We start from the raw sequence: 10,650 nt of genomic DNA, 5'->3' as shown, positions 1-10,650 counted from the left end.
CAACTACTTTATAAAGGGAATACGTGTGAACTGTATATATAAAAAGGATGTAGTCAGGTTTGGTACATGTCAAGGCCTCCATTGACAGAGTTTCAGCAAGTTGTTGGAGGATTTAGTTGTAGACTACTGCCAGCATACTTGAAAAACCTCATCATGAACTGTCTATTGAAAATGAGATATGAACACTGGACTCCCCTCTTACTATGTTTTATTATTGACAACCTTCATATCAGAAGTTTCAGCTCAGTGATGGTGTCATCTTTTTTCTTAATTTTATTCCATCACATTGTCTGGAGCTGCCTGGAGTCTAGACTTGGTCTCTGAAACTTTGCTGTTCCTCTTGCTGTGGGAGAAAAGTCTGCTTTCACACCACCTCAAAGTTGTTCTCATCACTGAGGAAGATACCAAACTCGTGTTCACTCAGTTTCCAATAAATCAGGAGCCTTGGGGAGCATATGGCCTGCAAAAAAATAAAAGTTGTAAGAAGTCCAGTCCTCCTACTTGCTTTTCAAATAGTGGAAAAATAATCTATTTCATAAGACAGGTGCAGAAGGAGAGGAACCAGTCCATCAAGAATAACAACTAAACTCTACTTTAAACCATAACATCTGAAATACATCCTTTATTTTAGCCCTCAAAGATTTCATCCAAGAACATTGATATTCAGTTTCCATTTTTTTTCTTTAAAAAAGTAGCGCAACTGACTTCATATTAAACCTAAAGGAAGTCTGATGGTGAGCATTTTGTTTATTGTTGTAACTATGGTGACAAAGATGGTCATCCAGCTGTTTCCTGTTTTCCTTTTTTTTGTATCTGAAAGCTACAACCATTCAAAGACAAATTTCCTTAACGGGAAAATAAAATACTCTTCTTTTCTTTTCTCTATTTTGTTTGACTGGTTCTCATGTGGGAAATTGTGATTGGGTTTGGTTTGCCACTGCTTTGTCTGTTAAACGCACCCATGAAAGGGGCTTGTTTGACGTCACCTGATTGAAGTAAGGAGCCGCAGCTGGGAAGCGAGGAGGACGCCAAATCATCAAGACGGGACTCAACCAGTGACGACCACAAACCTTTGGAGAACAAACAGCACCTTTTAAAGACTTATCTCGACCAAACAAAACAACAAGTAAACTCATAAGAAGACGCTTGGGCCTGCCCCTCACCACCCACGCCAACCAGTATATTCCCTGGCAGACAGCTGCAGGTGATCGGACCCCTTTTCAGTTTTCCCCTACTGAGAACCAGTCCTATCCTTCACTCTCGTTTTGATCACTGTTCATGTTAGGGCTTTAAGGTGGCATTCAAACATCTACTCTGGGAAGTCTGTAACAGTATCAGTATCATATCATATTGAACTGTATCGTACCGTACCGCTATATTGTAATGTGTCGTGTCATATTGCATCATATCATAGCGTACTGTATCATATTGTGTTGAATCATCATATTGTATCTCTCTGTATGATATCATTCTGTATTATATTGTATCATATTCAGAATCATATCGTATCATATTGCATCTTTGTATCGGATCATATTGTTTTCTATCCATGGACTGTATAATAAATGGACGTAGTGTCCATGACATCACCCATCTGTGTCTGAAGCCCTGTTTTGAGGCCTATCTTCGGCGGGTGCCATATTGGAAATGCAGAACTCAACCTAACTTCTGTAACAGTCTTTAGCTAATCTTTTCTAATTAAGTCAGCTGTGACTCTAAATATGCGAGACTCGTAATCTTAATATCTTCTAAACAGCTGAGTTATGAAAAATTCGACTCCTGTACAATGTGTGCCGATAGAGAAATTAGTTATTCAGACTGAAATCTTTTTTTGTACCAGGCTGTAGACATGTTTATTGTTGCTGTAAAGATCGTCTTTTTTTAATGGGTGTGTATGTGGTTTCTGGTGCTTCCGGAACCAGTCTCAAGTGTACACTTGAGGAACTGCAGTTTTTAACACTTCCGCATTAGCTTTATTTCTCAGGGCATGATGTTGCCGCTTGGTTCTATCCTAACCTATGGTATTGTTTATGATCGTAATACTGCCATATTGTATCGTGTAGTAACATATTGTATTGTATCCTTCCTATTCTATCCAACATATTGCATCATATTGTATCATCATGGTGTGGTATCATTCTTTTTTATTGGGTTTTAAAATTACAGAAAATCCAGCCAAATGTTTAAGTTTTCACCCCAGCGCCCTTCTCAATCTCTTTCTTCCCTCTTTCCACTATTACTTATTATTTCAAGCTATTAAGCAAACTCCAGAATGGTCAGTGATACAGTCTTGTATGCTTTGTGTGAAACATTCAGCAGTTTTATTAGATTGCCTTGGGTAGACAACCTTAATAGACTAATGCAAAGCATCCATTCTTTCTGTGGTTCTATTTTAGAAGATAAGAAGAAGTAAAATATGGAACGTGACATCGCAGAAAGGGACCTGGTTTGCATTTCTCTTTAGATTTACTCCTCTGCCTCTTGCTGAAGGGGTGAACTGTCTGTGGCTAATTACAGAAGCGGTTGTCCCGCAGTGATGAAATATCAGCACGCCTCAGACAGCATCTTAGAAAATCCCTGTTGTCATTCTGTAAAACCAGCTGTCGCAGTGGAACACACCAGCTTGCGTAATACAATCTGGCCGTCTAAATTTATGTTTGAAACACAAATATGAGGATTTCAGACATGAGCACAGAGCCTGAAACTCCAACATTTTCATTGCTGGTGTTGTCTCGGGAGCAGAGACATGCAAGAGGTTGAAATAAGGGTTCTTTGAATAAGATTAAAATCAGGGGAAAAAGTGATTGAAAAGATAGGAGCAACTAATGTTCAGAGAAAGAAGTACAAATACCCTGTCACTGCCCTTAGAGAGAATTTTCTGGTATCTGTACTTGACAGCTTTCACTTTTAACCCAATATTCCCACACAAATCTGCACTTCCCATTTCCCACATTTTCAAAGTAGGCTTTACACTTCAGCAATATAGTGCGACACTTTCCAACAATGCCTGTTTCAACCTATTTAACTGGGACAATATAACATAGAAAGTAGACAAAGGCATGGAAAGAGTCCTTGGTGTATTCAGTGTTTATCAAGCAAGACACAACAAACACATCAAGAACAAACAAAGGAATACGAGAAGGAAGAATATAAACATTAAAACCGTAAGCGGATATGAGCGAGCCCTCGTACAAGCACCGCCTGATGTGCTCTACCGCCTGATGTGCTCCACCGCCTGATGTACGCCACTGCCTGATGTGCAGCAGGTGTTCCTGTGCTGCACTTTATGAGGCCTAGGCTGAAACTGTGAGGATACTCGTGCAGTTATCAGTTCATTTTAGAGCATGACGTTGTAACAGGGTCAAATATGCACCTGGATCTTTCACAGTTCTTTTTGTTAAAATGACACCAAATATATCTGGGAATTATCTGTGCTTAATAAGGAGGACCTAAAACTCCATCATTTGTTAGTATTGGGATTCACAGCCCCTCCTTTCTGTTTATTTCCTCTTCTGTGGTTGTTTCGTTTCTCTCTGCCCACTTTCCCCTTTAGCATGTTCCACTGTGGTAGAGGTTGGTGTCTATTGTTCAGCCTAAGTTATTATTTGAGTCATGAGTCTGGTTCTGCTCAAGGTTTCTGCCTGTTAATGGAAGATTTTTCTTGCTGCGTTTACTTACTAAATGAAACTGAATTCAGCGTATATTCATATTCTGATTCAAGTGGAAATGCAGAAAGTGTGTATATTCCCTTTAATCCTTACTGTATCATTATGTAACCTCCATATGAATAAACCTAAAAAAAAAACACAATTTGGCTCTTTACATGAAAAAACAGGGAAAAGAAAAATTCAATGCAAAAGAGGAGTATGACTCACCAAATTTACATTTTCCATGGATACTTTTTGCTGCTCTTGACTGACTCAAGCAGTCTTTTGTACTTTTGCACAGCCAGAGAGAAGTCCTTACATGACAAGTCACAGTTTACAGATATTTGAAGTTAATTTTTGATCAGCTCTGTGCTGCGTCTGTTTCTTGAGTCTGACCATTTAATGGCCATCAGAGAGAAAATCCTCTCCACACTTTTTTTGCAGGACTTGAACTGACGCGTGTGAGGGGACAGGCGGTGTGATTGGCACATGATCTGCCACTGCCGTTTCATCTGATCTAGGATCTACAGAGTCGGTCTGCTGTATTTACAAGAGTTAATAGTCAATATACGGGACAATTGAGATCCTGTATGAAAAAAACGAATTTAGCCCAATATATGGGATGTCCCGGCTAATACAAGACAGTTGGCAACCCTAACTGTAATGTCTCCTGAAGTCAGACTTCCTTGTCCAAAACACAGGGGAACTCAAGTAACCCTGAGCTTGACATCCAAGATGGCTGCTCCTGGTATCAACAGTATAAAAATCTTTTAATGGTGTTTATTAGCTATTTAGTCTTGTTTTGTGTAATTAAATAAATCACCCTGATAGTATTGTGCAAGTTTTGTCTGTGCAGATGTTATGTTCCTTTTCGGCGCAAACTATCATGCAATGTGTTGCTATCCCAGGTATTAGCTAACAGTGTTAACCATGGACATATAAAGAGTAGACGCTGCATCAACCGCTACTACCTATTGGTGCTGACGAGCCATGGAGCCGCCATCTTGGTCCGGTCACCCACTCCACTCAATGTAATCTGTTTGGGAGGCGCAATTAAGTGTCAGCGCATTTAATCAATCAAAACGTGCTGAATACTAAACTGATTTTCATGCAGGTTTTTTTTCTGTAAACGGCATACATGTAGGTATGATACAGGACACATGGCGTATTTTAATATTCATAGTGGGCTTAACAGTAATAGGATATTCTGACATGTGATATATGTGATGTATGATAGGTATTTTGCCGCACACTGCTCTGGCATTTTGAAGTCTCTGCCGCTTCAGTTTACGTTTACAGGTAGGATCATGGGTAGGATGACCGGACCAAGATGGCGGCCGTATTTCTTGCGCCCCAGCAGCCAAAGCGGGGTCTACTTTTTATATGTCTATGGTGCAAACAGCGACAGGAGCTACTGGCTAAACAACTTACCCACAGAATAAATGCAAGAGAGAAAGAGAACTCTGGCGTAACAGCATCATTAATCCTAATCGCAACACAACACAGAAACCCACCACTTTCACACTACTTGCTGTACTCTGGTAAAGAAGTTGAATCGCTATCTCTACTTCTACCTACTTTTTAAATTTATTTTACAAGAGTATGAGTGCCTCTAAAGAATATGTGTACATGTCCCACTTCTCACAATGTCAGGAAGAGGCAAACTATCCAGAACTCTCACATGAGAATCAAGAGTTGAAGGACTAAACTTTCCAGTGAGAGTGCCTCAGAATGATTTACATACATTAAGCGACTTCAAAAGGACACCCATGAGTCATTATAACTACAAAAGCTCAATTCTCTCACTTTATGAAATTATCCGTGACTACCTGTGTTTCACCTGTTCAAGACAAACTTCTCACCCATTGTGATATTAGGTGTTCAATACAAAAAGGCTGTTGATCTAACCTTCCTGGGTCTTTTTCTGTCGCTGATGATCTCACAACAGGACACCCCATTAGTCTCCTCTGAATGAACTACAAGTCATGCTGTTTTATTGTTGTGAGCAGTATAAGGCTGTTCAAACAGCCAGCCTCTGTTTGGTTAACTATATATCATTAGCCTGCTGCCCTCGCCGCAAGTTGAAAAGGGAGGGAACGCTCTGACAACAGGTCATCTCTTTCTTATTCTCTCATAATAGAGAGGTGTTCGCGTAAGAGCAGCGAGCAGCGAGCAGCGAGCAGGGATCACTAAATATGATTTAATGACCTACTGTCAGGACTGTTTTTAGGGACCGCCTGCGTCGCTGATAACGCAAAAAGGCCAGTTGTTACCAGGGAAACCATGTTTGCCGAGTGGGGAAGATAAATTGCAGCAGTATCTCCCAAATAATAATTTCTACTATCTGCTCTGGATGTTTATATTATCATGTAAATAGAGGGGGCATGCACTGTGACAGCAGGTAGGAGCTGAGGGCTGAAGAGCAGAGAAGATTTAACCAAACAGTTGGGCAGTTACCACGTTGGTGTGTGTGCCAAGATACACGCGAGAGAGGATGTGGTAAACTCTAGCTGCCTTTCTTCTTTTTGAGGTGGACTCTGCAGACAAGGAGGAAGTCCTCTAGTTGCTCAAATTGGTGGAACTTCTTTGGTTTTGTCACATTCCTCCAGAGGGCTCACAGAGAACTTCCCCCTGCTTCCTGTATAAGAGTCAAGCTTCTGTCACACACCCTCACTTTTTGACTGAAGCAGATAATGACACAAAAGGTAAGACAGTAGCTCTTCTTAATATCATGATACCTTTAAATGATTATCTCTTTGTGTTTGCCTTCTACTTTCATTCAGGTTAACTCCTTCAAAATGAGATACAGGAGACAGATACAAACATTGTGTTGATGATTAAAGTGTGGTGAAGCAGTGCCAGTGAAAGCTTTGACACACTCATTCCCCCGATGTAGTTTAGTCATTATGTTTATGAGGGTCATCATTTCACAACATGTCCAGTGTTTGTGTATTTTCATAACAGGGCCTGTAAGTTAATGATAAAAGCCTCATTGTTCTGTATTTATGACACCGAGAAAGCAATAACACAGTATTATGGTTTGTATACAAACCCCTGTGCAGGACCAAAAACACTGTCGACTCATTAAGAGATAATTCAGCTCCAGAATGAACACTAAAGTAGAAATTAAGTGAAAAAACAAATTAGTATTTTATCTCTTTCTTCCTGTCGCCCTGCTGCTTGTAGGCTTGGTGTTAATGTTTTATGGTTATAGCTGCAGACTCTTAAACCAAGTGTCAAACAGACAGTAGGCTGAAATGCTCTGCTGTGCCGCGTGGGTAATCTCTTTCTATTCTCTCTTATCAGCAGAGCCCAAAACCCTTGAGGAAACGATGAGCATTGGTTTATTGGTGGGGACAGGAAAACCAACGCTGTCTCAACGGGTTTGTTCCAGACCGCTGACCCAGTAAGGCGCCTTCGTCTCCTGCGGGTTCAACTGCCTGACATATCAAACCTCCCTTTGCTGCAGTGTGTTCACTTCCTCTAGAGTCAAGGACTTTGTGTGACACATCTCGATCACTGACTGACTGAGTGAGCGTCTTAAACCGAGGCCACCATGCAGGAGTGCCACACTAGCCTGTGTCTGTCCGTCTACGTCATCACCTTTGTGCTGGGCTTCCCCGCCAATGTCCTCGCCTTCTACACCTTCTGCAAGAAGGTGAGGCAGAAACCAACACCCATAGACATCCTGCTCCTTAACCTCACCATCTCCGACCTCCTCTTCCTCCTGTTTCTGCCTTTCAAGATGCAGGAAGTGGTAAACAACTTTGTGTGGGACCTGCCTTACATCTTGTGCCCACTGTCAGGCTTCATCTTCTTCATGACCATCTACAATAGCACCCTCTTCCTCACTGCAATTAGTGTAGAGCGCTACCTGGGTGTAGCATTCCCCATCAAGCACACCCTGAAACGGCGACCGGCGTACGCCATCGCCGCCAGCATCTTCTTCTGGATTTTCACCATCCTCCATTTGAGCATTGTGTTTATCGTACCCCTCATCGGCCCTAAGAATAACACATCAGTTCACAATGCCACTGCTGGCTTTGCTGCTGAAAAGGAGGACAGGGTTTGTTATGAGAACTTCACACCTGCTCAGCTGAACGTCCTGCTGCCGGTACGTCTTGAACTCTGCATCGTACTTTTCTTCATCCCTTTCCTGATTTGCAGTTTCTGCTACATCAACTTCATCAAGATTCTCTCCAGGCTGCATCACATCGACCGACGCAGGCGTATGCGAGCCATCGGCATGGCTTTAGGAACATTGCTGGTGTTTGCTTTATGCTTCGGCCCCTACAACATCTCGCACATTGTTGGATACATAATGTGGGGGAGTCCAGACTGGAGAGACAAGGCCCTTCTGTGCAGCACCTTTAATGCTTGTCTAGACCCTCTCATTTTCTACTTCTCCTCCTCTGCTATGAGGGGGAATGTGGGGAGTGTGTTTCAAGGGGTTAGGAGTCACCTTAACAGGTGCTTTTCCTGTCACAGGGTGGGGGTCTTGTGTGGGGGGACTAACAAGACTGCAAAAGATAAGCAGTACACACAAGAGGAGACCAATGAAACCTAAGCTGATTGAAAGGAAGCTGTGAGCAGCCGCCTTCAATTATTTGTTATTTCTTTATCCCTGGCAGCAGGAAATTAATGCAACGTGTTTGTTTGTACACGTCAGATAGTGGCTTGGCATGCTGTATACACTGCAGCGTGTCTGATGTACATCCTATTTGGAAACTAGAAAGGAAATGTTGGACCTCTCCATGCAGGTCTCAGCAATTGCTGAGTAGTGTTGTGTACGAAGCCACAAAGACTGTCTGCTTTGAACTGTCACTCTGAACTATCTCTACATACAAACAGCATTATTTTATAAGATTCCTTTAAATGCAGTCACAGGAGTTGTGATATGCTACTCTAGAGGTGTCTAAAAAAGGAATGTCTAAGCAACCGCTTTGGACGTCATCTCTTAGCAATAATAGACACAGCTGGCACCTTGAACAGGATATGTTGTCTCTTTGCAACAGCATTCTCATTATTTGTCAGCTGTTGTGGCTAAAAAAAAAACGTGAAGTGAGATCTGAAAGAGTCAAAAACTGTGTCAAGTGTGATAGACACAAACAGGCTTTGCAGGGCATTAAAAAAACATCTTCTCTATGCAGCTAAAATGGCTAACGTGCAATTTTCTACATTTGTAAACATTTAATTGTTTGTCTTGTATTTTGCATACAAAGCTTTGGGTATTCACATGCAGGTTGTAATTTACACAACGTTATGTTTATAGTATGATTTGATTAAAACATGCTCATTTGGCATGTAATGAATGTATGAATGTAACTATGAATGCTTGTGGCATACATCTGAAAGCTATATGGCCGGGGTTGTAATTATGTATGACATATTTTCAGACTGAAAAAGTATAAACATATATTTTACATAATCTATGACTTGGATTCTTTTGTACAAGCATCAGTGTGTAGCTCTTTCCATATGTTTGTGTGTATTCATCTTTCTATACTTATACTATACTACTCACAGAATGTAGTCCTCACAATATATGAAAGACATGATTCAGTGTGTGTGTGTATGTGTGTGTGTATGTGTTAATGTGTGTGTGTGTGAAGAAAAGAGATAAGGACTAATTTGTTTTTGAAAGAGAGTGACAAACATAAACATTGCATGTAAATATCCTCAACATATGAATTTAGGTCATACCTTTTTAAGTGTACATACAGAAAATATGAAAAAAAACCTAAAGATAGAATCCAGGATAGCATGTCAGCCAAAAAGAGTTTATTAAGCAGAAAGGCTCATTTCGTCTTCACTTATTTGTTTGTACAACATTCTTAATCTTGCTCTAAATATACAACATTCATTATTACTGTCGGTATCTTGTGTTCCCGACTGTGTGGGCAGTCCATAAATTAAAATAAACTTCCTTCAACACGTGCATCAAGATCTGGCTCCACACGCTGCACACATAAACAATGCTATCTCACAGGCCCGCGCTGGCGTCGGCTGTAATCCTGTTTAGTGAGGATTAGGTCTACACGGAGGTTGAGCTGATCACTGTATCTGTTTGACAGGTGGATCAGGCATGAAGCATTCATTTTGACACATGGACCTGAGTGAATGACTAAGACGAGCTGACTAGAAGCCAATGACACAATGAGGTAAACCAAAAACAGGCTACTCAGCACACCACAGAGACAAAGAGTTGTAGAGAGAAACAGCTTAGATTTGCAGGAGAAAAAAAATCAGCATTGCATCAAGGTTTAGAGGATGTACAGTAAATTACATGAACATAGAGGAAGATACAGTTGTGCTCATAAGTTTACATACCCTGGCAGAATTCATGGTTTCTTGGGTAGTTTCTGTTGTCATTATGATATAAAAAGAGTAAACACAGTTGTTTGATACAAATTTTGCTCCACCCAACCACTAACCATAAGTGAAAAAAAGTTTTTCTCTTATCGTTCATATTCTCTGAAAAAAGGCCAAAAAATCACAAGTGACCTATATATTTATATCAGTTTCATAAACTATCAGCCAATAATGTGCACATTAAATCATTATTTATTATTCTGATTATACAGTTTTATCCATCAAAAACAACCTGTAAATGTTTCTTCCTTAACCCTCCTGTTATGTTCGTTTCTCTGGAACAGCAATAATGTTCCTGGGTCAATTTGACCCGATGCATATTCAATTATCCCAAAGTGTCAGAACCCCAAAAAATCCCAATTACACATTTTTTTAAATCTAATTTTTAACTCCATTACTAACCATTTAAATCAATATTTAGTCCATTGGTGTTCTTTAATTCTCACAGATCATGGCTCAATGAGGGTAACTCACTCATTTTTCATTAAAATGTACATTTGAAAGCCTTAAATATAAACCCAATAGTTTTACATGACATAGATTTTTGTTTATTTTATTTTACATTTTGAATTTTTCTTTTTTTTATGAAGTGATGTTGATAAATTAACACGACTCCTCTTCTGCTGCGTGC

The 10,650-nt window shown here is 40.4% G+C and overlaps 1 protein-coding gene across 2 annotated transcripts; it reads left to right on the top strand.

The window, feature by feature from the left end:
• Positions 1 to 6,243: 6,243 nt before the first annotated feature.
• LOC117822360 (free fatty acid receptor 2-like) lies at positions 6,244 to 9,075 on the top strand. Of its 2 annotated transcripts, none has more exons than XM_034697048.1 (2): positions 6,244 to 6,352; positions 6,954 to 9,075. In XM_034697048.1, exon 2 carries the CDS (start codon positions 7,204 to 7,206, stop codon positions 8,212 to 8,214), a length of 1,011 nt encoding a protein of 336 aa, XP_034552939.1. In that variant the 5' UTR covers positions 6,244 to 6,352; positions 6,954 to 7,203; the 3' UTR covers positions 8,215 to 9,075. The 2 variants fall into 2 exon arrangements, with proteins under 2 accessions (XP_034552939.1, XP_034552940.1); XM_034697049.1 differs by having other exon boundaries at positions 6,259 to 6,352; positions 6,957 to 9,075.
• Positions 9,076 to 10,650: the final 1,575 nt, after the last annotated feature.

Source organism: Notolabrus celidotus, chromosome 12, assembly GCF_009762535.1.
Source record: "Notolabrus celidotus isolate fNotCel1 chromosome 12, fNotCel1.pri, whole genome shotgun sequence".
Lineage (NCBI taxonomy): Eukaryota > Metazoa > Chordata > Actinopteri > Labriformes > Labridae > Notolabrus > Notolabrus celidotus.
The sequence above is the reverse complement of the archived record's forward strand: the minus strand, read 5'-3'. Positions and strand labels throughout refer to the sequence as shown.